General features: G+C 42.0%; 2 protein-coding genes across 3 annotated transcripts; both read left to right on the forward strand.

Annotated features, from left to right (window-relative positions):
• Nucleotides 1–280: 280 nt before the first annotated feature.
• Nucleotides 281–12,099, forward strand: pign (phosphatidylinositol glycan anchor biosynthesis, class N). Its single transcript, XM_047567960.1, has 29 exons — nucleotides 281–558; nucleotides 916–1,168; nucleotides 1,288–1,409; nucleotides 1,549–1,647; nucleotides 1,722–1,828; nucleotides 2,072–2,196; nucleotides 2,318–2,448; nucleotides 2,562–2,681; nucleotides 2,766–2,806; nucleotides 2,912–2,971; nucleotides 3,139–3,231; nucleotides 3,319–3,374; nucleotides 3,771–3,849; nucleotides 3,942–4,124; nucleotides 4,240–4,379; nucleotides 4,785–4,884; nucleotides 5,034–5,126; nucleotides 5,577–5,668; nucleotides 7,422–7,527; nucleotides 7,608–7,716; nucleotides 7,831–7,933; nucleotides 8,019–8,121; nucleotides 8,664–8,750; nucleotides 8,855–8,910; nucleotides 9,047–9,122; nucleotides 9,456–9,529; nucleotides 11,225–11,267; nucleotides 11,351–11,403; nucleotides 11,498–12,099. The coding sequence occupies exons 2-29, from the start codon at nucleotides 942–944 to the stop codon at nucleotides 11,619–11,621; spliced, it is 2,802 nt and encodes a 933-aa protein (XP_047423916.1). The 5' UTR covers nucleotides 281–558; nucleotides 916–941; the 3' UTR covers nucleotides 11,622–12,099.
• A 1,730-nt stretch (nucleotides 12,100–13,829) lies between these two features.
• Nucleotides 13,830–16,745, forward strand: LOC124995923 (probable G-protein coupled receptor 141). 2 transcript variants are annotated; one of them, XM_047568684.1, is made up of 2 exons: nucleotides 13,830–14,189; nucleotides 14,527–16,745. In XM_047568684.1, the coding sequence occupies exon 2, from the start codon at nucleotides 14,527–14,529 to the stop codon at nucleotides 15,454–15,456; it is 930 nt and encodes a 309-aa protein (XP_047424640.1). In that variant the 5' UTR covers nucleotides 13,830–14,189; the 3' UTR covers nucleotides 15,457–16,745. The 2 variants fall into 2 exon arrangements, with proteins under 2 accessions (XP_047424640.1, XP_047424639.1); XM_047568683.1 differs by having other exon boundaries at nucleotides 13,831–14,185.
• Nucleotides 16,746–16,944: the final 199 nt, after the last annotated feature.

Genomic DNA, 16,944 nt, shown 5'->3' on the forward strand with positions numbered 1-16,944 from the left:
AAGAGGAAAAAATGGGCTGGGCACGTTTGACAGCTAATAGCTGGTTAATATGTTATCAAAAACGCAAACTGTGACAAAAAATAGTTTTCAATGAAACTACACCGTTATGCAAAAGGTGGAATTAAAAACAAACAAAGCAACTTATTTTTGTTACGTTTCGAGATACATTTTTTAAAGAAAGTTCGCTGGAATATAAAGTGGCGTTTAACTACACTACCCAGAATGCACCTGCATGTTACACACGTCAAACGTCAACGTCGAAGTAACAACAAGGAAGTGAGTGCTCATGGTGCCTGAATTTCTTTTAGTAATCTTCTTAGAGACGGGGGACAGTTGGTTTTGTAAAAAGTGCGCACTTAAAGATTACGTCGATCTCGCCTCGAACAACAGAGCCTAAATCTACCGGCTTCTCTCGATATGCAATTGGTCATGTACAAAGATAAAGTTGGAGTAAAATCATTCTGCCTAACAGGTGAATGAATGGAATGATAGATAGTAGTAGATAGTACCGATCACTCATTCATCCCTGTTTGTATGGTGAGGTGACGTTGCGTGTAGGTAAGTCTTATTGTATGCCCTTAAAATGTACCAAAATTTCTAATTCCTGTTACGTTTGCAATGATGCTGACTGTCAGTCTGCTGAAACTTTATGTACCATTAAAATGCACCGAAATAACTATTAACTACTATTATTTTTGGAACATTGGCTAATAGCATATGGTGTACAAAGGATTAACCCTGCTCTTAAGCAGTCGTTACACGTGAGATACTTTGGGATTATCTTGTCTGTGTTATTCTGAAACTTTGACGTTCTTGCTCGTGAATGTAAAAACAGACTAACTTTTAAAACAGTTGTTTTTATCATATCCCCCAGTTTCGTTCACTACCAAATAAATAAACTCTTCCCTTCTCTAGCTCAAGTAACTCCACAGTTATTCAAAATGAGGATGATCACCTTCTTCCTGGTTGGGCTGACGGTCCATGTGGTCTTCTTCCTGTCCATCTTTGATATCTACTTCACTTCTCCCCTGGTCCATGGGATGACACCCCAGTCCACACCGCTGGCAGCCCCTGCCTCCAGACTGGTGTTACTGGTGGCTGATGGCCTCAGAGCAGACAGTCTCTTCACCTTGCTCCCCAACGGCTCATCCAGAACACCATACCTAAGGTCAGGAAATAATATGTGTGTGTGTGTGTGTGTGTGTGTGTGTGTGTGTGTGTGTATGTGTGTTAATTAGTCCTGTGTCGATTGATAGTAATTGTCTGAATGCTGTTTCCCAATATCAGGAGTATAATAGAGGACACTGGTACTTGGGGTGTGTCACACACGCGTGTGCCTACTGAGTCTCGTCCAGGTCATGTTGCACTCATCGCAGGATTCTATGAGGATGTCAGTGCAGTTGCTAAAGGTAAGTCCTTGGAGTGTGTTTTAAATACAGAAAAGGCCATTTAGTGTTCACCGACTGTCGCATGCTACCTTTGTGTCTGTGTGCGACTCTAGTGCCATGTCTGTCACTGCAGGTTACCCTTTGTTGTGCATGTTTTCAGGCTGGAAGGAGAATCCAGTGGAGTTCGACTCGGTGTTTAATGAGAGCAGACACACCTGGTGCTGGGGCAGCCCTGATATCCTGCCTATGTTTGCCAAAGGTATACACATTTCGCCACCAAATTAATGAAATATTTGCTGTAGTAAAACCAATTTCCTTCTCTGATTCTTCCAGGCGCCAGTGGAGATCATGTTCATACCCACACATACCCAGCAGAGGAGGAGGACTTCGCCTCCACAGATGCCTCCAGGCTGGACAACTGGGTGTTCAGTCAAGTCAAAGTATGGTAGTGGAAGTACTAACAAAAAAGCTGATCGTATGCTAACACTTAATATCTAGTTTTTACTATAAGTAAGCCATAATTGCACATATTGACTATGTCATGTTTAAATAATTAGTTAAATCATGCATTTTTGTGTATTAAAAAGTAAAGCCACTTGGAGTCATCCAAATACACTATAGAATGATTGTAACGAGCTTGATTGGGCTTTTTAATTAATGCAATATTAAATCTGTTGCTACAGTCTTTCTTTCGGTCAGCAAAGTCAAACTCCACCCTGAAGGCCAGCCTGCTCGAGGACAAGAACATCTTCTTCCTGCACCTGCTGGGCATCGACACTAATGGACACGCTCACCGACCAATGTCACAGTGAGTACAATAGATCAACTTTTATTAGAATCGCTTCATGTTTTTCTTTCCACATTCATTTCGATTGACTGTAGTCTTCAGTCACGCTAACCTTTATTGTGATACTTTGTTTCTTGTACAGGGAATACCTAGACAATATTGCGCTAGTAGATAGCGGCGTAGCTGAAATCGTGTCTGTAATAGAGGCCTTCTTTGGTCACGATGGCCGGACATCCTATGTGTTTACCTCGGATCATGGCATGACAAACTGGGGTAAGACTTTTACATTTGCTGTTTAATAGCGTTCACTGTCTGCTTATTATTAATTAAACAAAGTAATAAATGCACTTTTCTGTTTTGGTACATTGGTGTGCCTGTGCCCCCAGGTTCCCACGGTGCAGGCCATCCCTCTGAGACGCTCACCCCTTTAGTAGTGTGGGGAGCTGGGGTTCAAAATGCCCAAAGAGTCACTGAACCCCAGCCATACGATGACGGATATCTAAAAGGTACTCTTGAAGATTTTAGCTTCGGATTCTTCTCCAGTGTTGTATGAAGTCTAAACTGTTGTCCTTATTTACTATTTCTTTCAGATTGGAATTTGGAACAACTCCGTAGAGTGGACGTCAATCAGGTAAGGTTATAATGACAGTGGAGCCTTTTAATGATGTCAGTGTTATCAATGAGCGCCACCAAATTCCAGATGTTGTTATTCTGTTTTTCTCTATTTTATTTGCAGGCTGACATTGCTCCCCTCATGGCTTCTCTCATTGGTGTCCCCATTCCTGTTAACTCTGTTGTGAGTTTAATGGCAAATTTTATATTCTAGCTATTTATATGTTATCAACTTAAAGTTTAATTTTGCAAATACACTTCTGTGGCTGCGTAGCCCAGTCAAATAACAGAAATTTGGTTTCATATTTCAGTATCACAATCCAACTTTTAAGGCTTTTTGCATCTCTTTAGGGTGTGTTACCACTTCTCTACCTCAACAACAGTGACCAGTTCAAGGCAGAGAGCATGTACACCAATGCCATTCAAGTGCTAGAACAGTTCAAGGTATGACAGCATGCATGTCTGCTCAAGTTGGCACATTGATGAGCACACTAGCTAGATATGTGTAATAGATATATGTTTTTGTTCTAGATGAAAATGAACCAGAAAAAGGAAACAACCTTGCCTTTTCTCTTCACCCCATACCAGTAAGTACAACGAGCTAATGGATGACTTTTACTTTTACTAGCAGCGAGCGAACATAATGTTGTTGGTGTGGGCCTTTGGGTCCTATGGGTTGAGGGGAGGAGCCTCTGTGGATCGGGTCTTGTCACCAAGAAGTGTCATTCTTATTGGGTGGGGGTGTCTGGTCTTGTCGAGGTGGGTGGAACATGTTTAAGTAGCATCCACACGAATGCCAGGTCCAAAAGTTTCCTGGTAGAACACTGGATTGTCACAAGATGGTCAATGTTCACTTCTCCTGTCATAATGTTATGGCTGATTGATCGCTGTATGTTTCCTTCATTCCGTCAGATACGTCTAAGATTTAAGTTAAATTTCACACACTTCATACATGTTTTTGCTTTGTTTCTCTGTGTTCCCAGACTACTGACGGAGTCAAAACAAGCAGAGTTCACTCACAAAGCCAGAATACTAATTCAGCTGGAGAAGTATGAGGATGCTGTGAGTGTCAAGGAGAATACAGTCCACAGGTTCTATGCAAAATAAATGCTGCACAAGCATCTTGTTTCATTTCCCCTGTTCTTTCTTGTCAGATCTCTCTGCTTCGCTCTCTGATATCCCTCTCTCTGGAGGGCCTGGTCTACTACCACACCTACGACAGGTTCTTCCTGGGCTGCAGTGTGGTGCTGGGGTTTGTGGGCTGGACCTCATATGTTATCTTAGTCATACTGAAGACTCACGCCAGCCTCAACAGACATCCTAATCTCACTAAACAGGTTAGGATTTACAACAGTGCGCAATCTCTTTTTTCTTCGCCCCTTACGATTGCCTCCACTTGAACAAGTTTACGAAACCTGATCGTCTCGTTAAGCTGCTCTTGTTTGTACGCAGAATCCCAACCATACCTTGGCGAGGCTGTGTATGTGTGTGGCGGTGGTGATCACTGTGTTCCTGCTCATCCAAAGGAGCCCCGTTACCTACTACATTTACTGCCTGCTGCCCGTCCCTGTATGGTACTCTGTTCTTAAAGAGTAAGTGATTACAGCAATTAAATAAATAAAAAGTAAACTTTTAATCAGAGTAAGAGATCCTACACTTCTTATCCTATTTGTACTTCTGTTCCTATTTATTGTATTTTTGTACATATGCAAATCTTGTATATTTTATATTATTTTATTGTATAATTATTTTTCTTCAGGTATTTTTCTTTTTTTATTTGCAACTGTGAGCTACTGTGACCAAGCAATTTCCTTTAAGCGTCCGTAAACCCTATCTTTATCAAAGTCTAATATCAGAACAGTCAATGAACTAAGCAGTTTTATATTAATAATTAATATAATAATTAGATCCTATGAAGTAGTGTTGTGACCATTCATGTTTCTCCTGCGCAATAGATAAAATAAGAAAAAAATACTCTCACGATTGGTCCATTTTAGGTCTGGGACTCTAACAGATTTGATCCGGTCCGCCCCCTCTCTGCCCCTATGGAAATGTTTCGGCTATTTTGTGCTGGTGGCTTTTGGGATCGAACTACTCGTAAGTATTCCTCTGCCTTTTAAAGACACGTGTCTGCTACAGCAGAGGCAAACACTTACCTCAACATGCACCCGAATAAACTCCTCACCAGTTTACCCCGTGAGATCAGTCTGCATTTTGGGCCGCCTGTGTGTCTTTGCTGCCCCCAGGTGTTGAGTTTCTTCCATCGCGCCATGCTGACTGTGGGCCTGGCTGCTCTCTCTGTCTGGCCCTTCCTGTCGGGGCTTTTTGGCAAGGCCAAGGTAAGATACCTCGCAGTCAAACGTTTGGACACACTTCCTCGTTCAGTCCGATGAGAAGGTGTGTCCAGGCGTTTTACTGGTAATGTGTGTCACAGCTGGGGATTCCCCAGGAAAAGTCATGCTTTGTTTCCAAACTTTTTTTATATGGATATATATGGAAAACGGTGTGCGGTCAGGAAGCTTTTCCAAGAATTCATTTCCGTAAGATTTTTGATTAAAGTGGCCAGCGGTCATTCCAATTTGTCTTTTCCATTTCCGTAACCAAATCATGTATACATTCGAATTTTATGCTCTGGCATCCCCTGTACTGACAGTTATCTGTGTCCACAATGTGGATGAATATAATCATTTTTACTTATATTTTGAACTTTCTGCTCTCAGGTAAATACCTAGTTTGTAAGTCCAAATGTATAATATGTCAAACTACATGAACTAATTATCTGTCTGCAGTTGCGGTCACTGAGCTGGTTTCTGGGCTGTCTGTGCTTGGCCGCTTTCCCCCTGATGCCTGTTGTGGGTAGAGAGCCTAACATACATCTAGTGTGAGTACTTCCTTTCCTGACCTATATTGATCAGAATATTCACCACAGTGCCTCATTGAGGTCAAACACAAAAGCATGTAAAGGTAGGTCAGTTAGAAGGGAATCTTTTATTTTATCTGTACTCCAAAAACAGATAAGGAACTTGATTCATGTCTGAATTAGAGAGAGATATGAACATTTAATTAGCTCAACATCCAGTACCAGTCAAAACTTGGACGTGCCTTCTCTAAACTTAAAAGTTTTAAATACACCAATCGCCCACAAAACTTGTCAGACATGTGGAACGCACCTACACCAGACCTGGCACCTCCACCCCATGGCAGTGACACTCGTTGATGGCAGCAGCCACCCCCAGCAGGATGCAGCCTGACACACACACACGCACACACACGCTCACACTCACCACAGGACACACTCAGTAGACCCATGTCCATTCTCTGATGAGTCACAAGTGTTTTGAATGCACAAGGGAGACCTACACAACATTAGGAGGTCATAATGTTATGCTGGATCGGTGTAAACGTAAGTATGTTTTTTTGATTATTCAAACTAGCCGCCTATTGGTTGCTTTGATGACAACTCTTACCGTGCATGTGCCTTGCAAGAATGACTTTGTGGAATTTCGTGCGTTCTTACTGTATGAAACCACAGGTTAAGGTGCAGGGTCTTGTGTTCAGTGTCTCGCTCAAGATCACGTCCACGCACCTCCAACCTCCTGTTTCAACCAACTCTACGTGCTAAACCCCAGCCGTGTTGTGTTGAGGCGAGGTAGTTAGGGTCGGTACACAGTGAATAACACTGCGAGATTTCAAGAACTTGAATGTACCTTTCAAGTGTAGTCACAAACACCAGCAAAGGCTAAGATGACATTTCCCCTAAATAGGAACAGAAAACCAAGAGCAGACTCTGAAACAAACTAACCACCATGTCAGATCAGAGCCACATAAACGCTTCACATAGGTCAAGTGGCAGACTGTGTGAATCAGGCCTTTACGGTTGAATTGCTTCAAAGAAGCCACTACAGGGAATGAACAACAACAAGAGAAAAGCTTGAGACAGGAAACACAAGGATTGGACATTAAACCAGTGGATTTCCGTACTCAGGCCTGATGTCTTTGTGAGAAAAGGGGGGTTGAATTGTTTCTTTTCTTGGTTCTCACCTTGAAGCACAGAGGAGGAGGTGTGAAGATGTGAGTGTGCTTTGGTCGCGGTCACAGATGATGACGATGAAAATGAGGCCTTATTCAAAATGCAAGGCGTGCTCAAGCAGGGTGGCTGTCAAGGCATTCTGCAGCGATGTGCCACCTCATTTGGTTGGTTCTCTATTCGGGGCCGTCATTTGTTTTGACAGCGGGACAGTGAATCCAAACGCACCTTCAGGTTATTTAAGAGCTATCTGACCGAGGAGGGGTGTGACGGATGTGCTACGTCACCCGTGGCCTGTTCTCCACAATCCCCCAAGCTAGGCCCCGCTGAGTTGGTTTGTGGTCAGTTGGGCGGCACAGTTAATGGAAAACTATTCCATTTGATTACCCCATGAAGACGATTGAGAGAACGCTAAGAGTGCGCAAAGCAAACCAAAAGGTGGTTAATTTGAAGAAATCAGGTTCATTTAACACTTTCACTACATAATTCCATGTTTGTTCCGTCACAGTTTCGATGTCTTCAGCATTAAGATGCAATGTAGATTCTTGTATTTGGCAACGTGTGCAGCTGTGCGCCTTTAAAATGATAGTCCTGTGTGTTTGCTCAGTGCCTGTGCAGGTCTTCTCACGCTCTTCACTTCGGCCTGTTACCTATGGTCATCACGGCACAGGACGCCACTACACCCCAGCGACAGGCAGCAGTTTATATGTCAGGTAACCGTGTTTCCGATCGCATCATGTGTGGACGTGGAGGTGTCACTACGAAATAATTTATTACCTGTCAAAATGAATAGATGCTCCACGTTGCGGTTTGTGCATACGTGCCATCCCTCACGCACTCCAGCCTGCAACAGAAACAGGGCCTGCCGCTTCTTAATCAGATCATCAGCTGGAGCACATTAGGTAGGAGAGCACAGGACACTTACATTCACCCTAAAGTTCCTGGCAAGGTTGAACAGACGTGTAAACTATGCTCTGATGCACTAATGCGATCTCCCGCCTCTTCTCGTCTCTCAGCTTCTTCTATATTGGTTCCCTTGCTGAGCTCCACGCGTCTTTTCCATCGACTCCTCAGCATATTCCTGTCTCTCACGTGCACGTACTTGCTGCTCAGCACTGGGTAAGACGGCTCGCGTGGAGTTTTGCCGCTGCAGCAAAGCTACAGAAGTAATGATCCAATGTTTCTCCCGCTTTCTCCCACCCAGGTCGGAGGCCTTGTTCCCACCTGTGTTGTCTTGGGTAATGTTTGTGTGGATCAACATTGAACAGGAGGCCTTGCTCGCTCAGGGCGCCTCTGGCAGGCAAGAGGTAGACGCACCAAGTGGAAATTCTCTAAACTTGTACTGGTGGAGGTGCCAAGGATGACCGGGTGTGTCGCGTTCAGTTTAGATCAGATCTATCTTAGAATAGCTACAGCCAGTGATCTACGTTGGTTAGAGTTCTCTGCTGAATCAAACAGGGTCAATCACACTTCTGACACATCGAGCTATTTAATCTATACCATAACATAGGGCTTCAACAGGGGGTCCGCGACCCCTAGGGGGTCGCAAAATCTTTAGTTGATAAGACCAGGGGCCCTTCAATGTTTTCGACCCCCAAACTGATGTAGAGATGGACAGAATATGGTCAATGTTTCTCCAGTCAGTGGTCATAATGTTAAGCTTGATCAGTGTATTATTGCATATTTGTCTAGATTTTATGAAAGCACACATTTGCGGTGTCATCGGTCCACTCTTTACAGTGCCAAACTAACCCCATCTCATGATAAAATAGTGTCATTTCTTACTAAAGCCTCTGTGGTTTGTTATTTGTGTGTGTGATCATACCTGTGTGTGTTTTTTTTCTTCCAGCTGTCCACTATAGATTTCTCTGCAAACATCGACATCACCAAGATCCGCCAACTGAAATTGGATGATATCAGAAGATCATACTTTTTCGTATCCACAATTAGAAATTACGCAATTAGATGGACCGATAATTTTTTTTCTTTTTTAATGTTGCAGTTTAAAAGATTCAGGTCTTTTCCTTGACTGTGTTTCAGGTATTTTTTATAATTACGGCCTTTTTCGGCACTGGAAACATAGCCTCCATTAACAGGTATATACATTATTCTATCTACATACAGTGCGAGTGTTTTGTTGTTATTATTTTAGCAATGCGTCAGAGCGGTATCGCCCCGATACAGATTCTGGTCCATACCAACTTCCTCTTTTTCCTCTCTCCTCTCGTCTAGTTTTGACCCGGCCTCTGTTTATTGTTTCCTCACTGTCTTCAACCCATTCATCATGGGAGGTCTCATGATGTGGAAGGTGCTGCACTTCACACTCTTTATTTTCTAGATAAATGATGTGTTTCTTAGAAGGGGAAGTAGTCTTGCTCATGGGGGCTATTTATACTACTTAAAAGTCGCACTCTGTCTGATAAATATGTTTGTGTGTTTTAACTTGCCTGACAGAGTCTACAGACACAAGTTTTCACGCTGTTGACCTTTCTGTGAATTTTTGAGGGGCAAATACAATTGGATCGCATTAATCACGGCCAAAGAATCACTTACAATCAGTGTTGGATCAGCTGTCTCAATTGTCTCTATTGTTTTTGTTGGGTTTTTAGAAATCTAAATGGATTCTTAAATTCTCCTCCAGGTTATAATTCCATTCATCATAGTTATGTGCACATTTGAGACGATTCAAGTTGCAACACAGCTCTCATCAAGAAGGTAAGCTCTCACTTAAGTCTTAAAGAATCAGATAGCAGAGCAAACATTGGCTCACATGCCATGTTTAATATTTTACTAACTGATGATCAAATCCACTCCTCTTGCCAACTGAAAATTCCTTCAGGTCAGGCCGGTCCGGTCCGATTGAGGTGGTTACATAAGGCATTTTTGTTCTGATCAGGCTGTTATTCAGGTCTTTTGCAAAACACTAGTGTCTGCGTACGTGTTCTAAGTAGAAAACATGACAAGGTGTTGACGTGGCCTTCAAATTCGCTAGATCCCAAACTGATCAAGTATCTGTGGGGTGATGATCCACAGAGGCCCCTCCCCTCAACCAATAGGACCCAAAGGCCCCCACTAACATTCTGTTGCCAGACACCACAGGACACCCTCTGAAGGCCCATGTCCATTCTCTGATGAGTCATAATTTTTTTGGAGGCACAAGGGAGACCTACACAATATTGGGAAGGCGGTCTTACGTCATAATGTTGACGTAAATTCTAGATGTAATACGTTCTCTATATTTGGAACAAATACATGTTCGCTTGTTCGCATGTTTGCTCAGACTGCGGTAAACATTAGGGACAGAAACAAGGTAGCGACAAAACAACGATTCGTTTAAAAAAAAGTGCATTGAAGAGACGAACAGTGTGAATCATCCCTTTTTCTTCAGTGAATTCAGTGTTGTCAATAATGTTGAGAAAAATAAACTTCTTCTTTTTGGCGTGGTTAACCGTTCCCAGTGAGATTACCTAATTTGGGCACATGATAAAAACAGAAGTTATATTCTACAGCTGAGGTCAGATATCAGAATCCCAAACTGATGAGAGATTAAATGGGGACACCTACCCCTGCAGATCTATCTTAGAATAGCTACAGCCAGTGATCTACGTTGGTTAGAGTTCTCTGCTGAATCAAACAGGGTCAATCACACTTCTGACACATCGAGCTATTTAATCTATACCATAACATAGGGCTTCAACAGGGGGTCCGCCTGGGGTTGCCTGTTCTGTATTAAACTCGGACTGATGCTATTTATAAATATACATTATTATCATCATTTCGCATTCAATATTAAGATATTCACATAATACACAGGTTCTCATATTCTTTCTTTTTTTTTTCATTTCATTTCAAATGTGCAACAGTAGTAGTGCGTGACATAAACATATATATATAACATCTCTTCTGCTGATACTGTAGTGTGCTTCTGGATTTCACCTGGGGTCTGAATAGGCTCCCAGACAATTTTGGGGAACCTGACAGCGTCCGCGGTCTTGTGATTGGCTCAGCATGGGCAGGGTCTACTGTGTACAGGAAGCTTAGGTTGACAGGGCTAGTGTTGCACACTGTGTGAAACGGTGGCTGTTGAGACAGCCGCTGAATGAGTCCCTCCCACCTGTAGTGACCCCTGTTGAAGGCCCATGTTCTACAGTGATGTAAACAGTTAAGTTGGAATGGTTAATCAAAAGGATTTCTGTTGAGTTATCATCTCTGTAAAAGCACCAGTTGGTCACATAAAACTGCAAATCATGACAAAACAATCAGAATGTCAGTCAGAAAAATTACAATTAGATGATTCCCAGATAGTTAAGCCCTAGTCCAGTATCGTGCATGATCTTTTTGCAGATGTCCATTCTGTGACTGTAATGTTTTCGTTAACTTACTCTTTTGTTTCTTACCCCTTTTCTCCAGTTTGTTCCTCATCGTCCTGGTTATCTCTGACCTGATGGCTCTGGTGAGACATTTCCTGTCGGTCGCAAAGGTTTTGGTTTAACATTTTATAACGAGAATTTATTAACACACTCTTCGTCTCCGCAGCATTTTTTCTTCTTGGTGCAGGACTATGGCAGCTGGTTAGACATCGGAACAAGGTAGAGGAAATATGTTGTCTGTCATGAGTGGTGTGTGGGCTTTCTTAATGTACACACAAACTATAAATTTGTTGTTTTTTCTTATCTGTTGCAGCATCAGCCACTATGTGATAGTGATGTCAATGACCATCTTCTTGATGTTGCTTAGCATTGTCACGCACATTCTCACCTCACAAAGGCTCATCCTGTGGAAGAGACCCAAGATGCACTTCCCCTAAATGGCCTGTTTACATGCGTCACACAGACTGACTCAAAGAAACACTGTTCAATTAAGTTTTGCAGATTAGTTTTGTAGCTAATTTATGTTATTGCTCTACAGTTTTTATATATAAGATATGGGATACGGTTTTAAGTCACTACGCAGTACTACATACTATTGGAAGGACGTCTTACAGGGAGATACTTTTTCACTGGTTTCCTGTGTTTGGTACAAGCTCATTAATTTTGCATTAATCATTGGTGAATGTGTTACTTGAATATTTGACTGTGAATTGAGCCTTTGCCAAGAGTGCTGTTTCCGATCTATCAAGAAGGCTAACACAATTTCCTGTAAGATTTAGAATGAAAGAGGGTTCTGTCTTAACTTATTGTGAACTGATACGTGCAAATAAACCTGAGGGAGAGAAATGAAACATATGTGTCTCACAGAAATAAACCAGTGTGTGTTAATAAAGATGAGCAAATACTGTAAACTGATCTGTCACATGTATCTCACATTCATATCTAGAAAATAAGAACCTCAGACATCTTTGGTCTACCACTCTGTTTGCTATTGCAGTTTTATGCCAAACAGTTCTGCGATGCATGACAGGGTAAAAAAAAAAAAAAAGTCCACGCCGTCCACAAATAACATTAAAACAAAACTTGTATGCCTATGAACACGCAGGTAAGCTGAACCAAAGATAGAGTTGTCTGCCAGAAATAGACATGCGAAGCACGGCAGTGGAAGCACCATGCTTCAGGGTTGCTCTGCTGCGCCGGGGAGTGGACATCGAGTCCACCTTTGAATTTGGCATCACAACAGTGCGTGAAGCTGTCAGGCCATCTGACAGAAACATAAAGTTGAACCAAAATTTGACCTTTTATCAGGCTAATAAACGCGGAAAATCCTACAAGGAACGGATCAAAAATGCCATCGCAGACTGTTGTGCAAAAGCAGCTATTTTGTCTAAATGAGGAATTGCCAGCTTCTCTTCAAGGGTTAAATTACAGCATTTCATCTAATTGCTAATCATCTATCTTTTGTCGTGTTTATCAAGTCTACCATCTTCATATGCAGGGACTGGTTCAAAGAGGATGTTTGCAAGTGAAGCATTTGCATGGGTATATGGGCTTTGTACGACATCAGGGAGCCATATGACTCATTAGGGGTTGGTGGGATAGCAAAAGGGAAATCCTTACATGTCTGTCAATTATCTCCACGGAAAGAAGAAGTAAAAACCCCAGTCCTTGAGACTGTGGTTGTATTATCACTGTATCACTATGAATGTTGAACAAATTTTGAAACAACTTTTTTTTTTTTCTTATCAATGGGAACATTATAAAACTCAACATCACTACAGATAATGAAGTTGGGAACTGTTTACCACATTTGCTTACCTCTACTCTCCCACCTTAAACTGCTACTGTGAACTTAAGGGGTTTGTGGTTACGGTGATCACAAGGGACTTTCCTTCACATCGTTGTAGGGAAATGCTGCGTGGTGTCTAATACATACCTTTTATTTTATTTAGTCATCTGTGATCATTATCCCGACTTTTAGCGTGTGTGCATTTGACTTCATAGGAGGTCAACACATCTGTCAACATCACAGCTAACATCACCACATCCTGATTCACTTCTTCTCTTTTGCATTAGTCAACACTTTGTCTACATGGTGTAACAATCAAGTGATTGGAGTTAGGCTTGCATGGAGTACACACCAACTGTGGTTGGTTTGAGACTAATCACGCACTTGATTATTGTTGTTTGGACTGATGTTAAAATACAGAAGCGCTGACAGTTGACGTGCCAACGATGCATGTTGGCACGTCAACGATGCATGTTGGCACGTCAACTGTGTACAAAGTACACTATTATTTACAGTATTTGGTAATGATGTCTTCCTAGTTTGGAATCGGTCATGTCATATCATTAGAAACGTGACGGATAACTTCTGATTGCAAATCAGATGCTGCATAGCTTGCCAATATGACACCCAACTCCACCCGATAAAACTTTTTGTGATTTCCTCTAAACAATGAATCAATAACTAAATCAGACCAAGTGAAGCACCACATCTCATGTTAGCTGTCTATTTGAGAAGGGGAGAAGGGGAGAAGAGGAGAAGGGGAGAAGAGGAGAAGGGGAGAAGGAGAGAGAGACAGAGAGAGAGAAAGAAAGAGAGAGAAAGAGAGGTGACCAAAACGAGGAAGCAACCAGCTCTGTGGTTGCGCTGACATGTTTGTGAGTGTGCTGTCACCTCCTGTTTCTGACAGAGAGTAGGCAAACAGTATGCAAAAGTGGACGGTGGTTTCTCACAGGCGCAAACGCACAAACCGTTCATTCTCCCAGTCTTGCCGTACAAGCACAAGGGTGAGCCCACTCCACGGAGCAGAAGCAGACACCCAGCAAATGGGCATTTTCCCCTAAAACCGGAGTTTGTCCCACCTTCAGCGGCGCTGGCATGATTTACCACCGCTTCGGGGGAGACGTGATGTTGTAGAGTACAGAGCTTCGTTTTGATACAGTCAAGCACTCGGCAGTCGGTCCTTCTTTGGCAAAAAACGAAAGAAAAAAAAAAGTAAGTAAACTTCTGACTTCAACTTTATGTTCATCCATTGTACATAATTTGAATTTAACACTTTAGATGATGCACCTTTTAATTGTATTGTTATCTCACTACGGTGCGTTAATGTCTGTTACTGTTTGGATTCGGTCCGTTTATGTAATGCTTAAATAGCCAGTTAATGTCGTGGTCTGGAAAATATTTGAATAGGACCAATATATAATGTCATAAAATAGGTAAATATACTGTGGTGCACTGTACACTTTAAAATAAGTTAAAGTCACATATTCTTTATGTTCTTTTTGGCCAATGTGTCCACCTTTCTTTTCTTTTTTTTTTACTTCCTCTCTTTTAAGATGTCTTCCACGGTAGCCCAGAGCACACTGCCCACACTGTCCACAGTTACGAGTTCAATGGATCCAGAATCCAACATCCCACTGCACCACATGATAGTACTGGGCATCTACACCGTGGTTCTGCTCTGTGGTACCGTAAGCCTCAGCCTGATGATCCACGTCCTGAAATCCAGTGCGACCTCCACCACCTCCATAGCTGTGCTCAACCTCATCTTTACCCACTTCATCTTCCTTCTAACCTTGCCCTTCAGACTTTACTATTACGCAACAAATAAGTGGACCCTGGGCCACGGCTGGTGCAAAATGGTCAGCGCCATGATTCACATCCACATGTACATGTCCTTCATCTTCTATGTGATCATCCTCATCATGCGCCTGCTGGCGTTCTACAAAAAGGATGAGCGGGTGCCGACCTTCCGGAGGATGCACGCGCTCCTTTTCAGCGTTGTGGTGTGGGTCATCGTACTCGTCTCGTACCCTTGCATCACCCATTTTACTTACGGCTACAAAAAAAACCCTAGCAACCGCAGCCATAACCATAACCATACAGAATGCTTCCAATTTGGAGAGAAGGTAAAGGAATTCAAGGGGATTAACTACGTCATAAGTGTATTGATCATAGTTGTGGCCGTCGTGCTGACAGCCCTCCAAGCCAATGTTCTGCGGGTTTTATACAGGCAGCATAAACAAATATGGTCTTCTCAGCAGGACTTCGGGGCTCAGCTGAAAAGCCTGTGCTTCGCCCTAATCATGGTGGCCTGCTTCATTCCCTACCACATTTTCCGACTGTATTACATAGGAAACTTCTCCGGCGAACTGGAGATTGCCAACGAGGTGTTTCTGAGTCTGACCACTTTTAATTGCCTGGACATGCTCACCTTCTTGGGAAGGAGAACCTTCAGAGTGTGTTTGCCAGGAAGGGCTGCGTGAAAACTGTTGGTACGAAGATGACTGTGTGTGTGCTTGTGTTTTGCACAATTGCAGAAACATGTAAAATGGAATTGAAAAAGTTGCCATAAACATCAGCAACAGGCACCCGGGGCTTCATCTTTGAGTTCCAGGAACTTTATCATCAGAAAAAAATAATTTTACTCAGTGGATATTTGCCAGCATTTCTTATTGCAATAATTGTTTATCCTTATTAGTGCTACTTTTGTTATTAATTATGTTGTAAAGCTCCTAAACCAAATCGCAAGGCCAAATGTTTCGCGGTCTGATTTACAGCCCTAGCTCTACTTTATGTTATTTTTTTATTTTAGTTATATATATATAGTTATATATACTATATATATAGTTTATATATATGTGTCAAAAGTTTTAGTACACTCCAACATTCTGCCCTTCTTTTTTATTAAAATGTATGCGGTTCAATGTCTCATTTCACTCAGAAATGAAAGCACAGACCAAATAAACAACTGAAGTTTGGGTTAGGTTAGAGTTAAAAAGAAATCATGGACTCAATATATAACCTAAAATACTGTATTTTCCAAACTTTCAACTTATCAAAGTAACCATCTTTGGCTGATTTTGTTTAGAGAGTTCTTCCCAATTTTGTTGCAGAGGCTCCCAGAACCGTGTGGCTCTTGTAGGGCGCTTTGCTTTCACTCTTCTCCAGTTCATCACAAACCAACTCCATGGAGTTAAAGTCACTGGACACTGGACTCCATGTTTTCAAGCTTTCCATCTTTTTTTTTTCTTTTTTTTGATCCTGAGGTACTTCTGGTGTTGCTTGGACTATAGTTTTGAGTCATTAACTTACTGTAAGATGAAGCCCTGACCAACTACACCAGAGGACACAACGTGCTGTTCTAAAACTTTTGACTGGAAGTGTATGTATTAGTTGTATTTGTATTCATGACAGGTAGTAGATATAAATTATCCCTTAAGATGGGTTTCTATTTATCAAAGTATTTAAAGAATTGTACATGACTGGAACCTGCTGTATGCTGTTGACTCAAAATGAATGAACTCTTGCCATCTGCTGGTTTGTTTTTATACTGCACAAGATTCAAGTTAAAGAATGTTTTTGTACTGTATACACTATGCTATGTAATGACACTGGGCATTCAGGGTCAGTCTTCAGTAACTAAATGCCAAAGGCTTGTGAGTGCGAATAAAAAATACATCTATTTCACTGTATTTGCTAACACTTGACTCCTGTGTACATAGCTGGAGTGCTCAGATTCAGAGTTGAGAAGAAAAATAAACATTAAAGTCATTATGTTTCCGCCATTATTTTGTGAAACATTACCTCAAAACCTCTTGGATCTCCTACCTTGTGCCCTCAAGAGGTGACGTTAGAGTCCCTGACGGACACACAAATACACATACCTGGTGATCTTTTTTTCCTTTTCAGTTTTATGGCGCTGGGTTACTGTTTAACGTCCCCACCCTAGTTTGAGTTTGTTTAGTAAATCG

The sequence above is a fragment of the Mugil cephalus genome, chromosome 18 (assembly GCF_022458985.1).
Source record: "Mugil cephalus isolate CIBA_MC_2020 chromosome 18, CIBA_Mcephalus_1.1, whole genome shotgun sequence".
NCBI lineage: Eukaryota > Metazoa > Chordata > Actinopteri > Mugiliformes > Mugilidae > Mugil > Mugil cephalus.

Bases quoted from the DNA above. Each gene is read 5' to 3' on its own strand.
- pign (XM_047567960.1), top strand. From the start codon at position 942: ATGAGGATGATCACCTTCTTCCTGGTTGGGCTGACGGTCCATGTGGTC. The intron at 3,232-3,318 runs GTATGACAGCAT...TTTTTGTTCTAG, and splicing joins AAGTGCTAGAACAGTTCAAG to ATGAAAATGAACCAGAAAAA. The intron at 7,717-7,830 runs GTAGGAGAGCAC...CTCGTCTCTCAG, and splicing joins CATCAGCTGGAGCACATTAG to CTTCTTCTATATTGGTTCCC.
- LOC124995923 (XM_047568684.1), top strand. From the start codon at position 14,527: ATGTCTTCCACGGTAGCCCAGAGCACACTGCCCACACTGTCCACAGTT.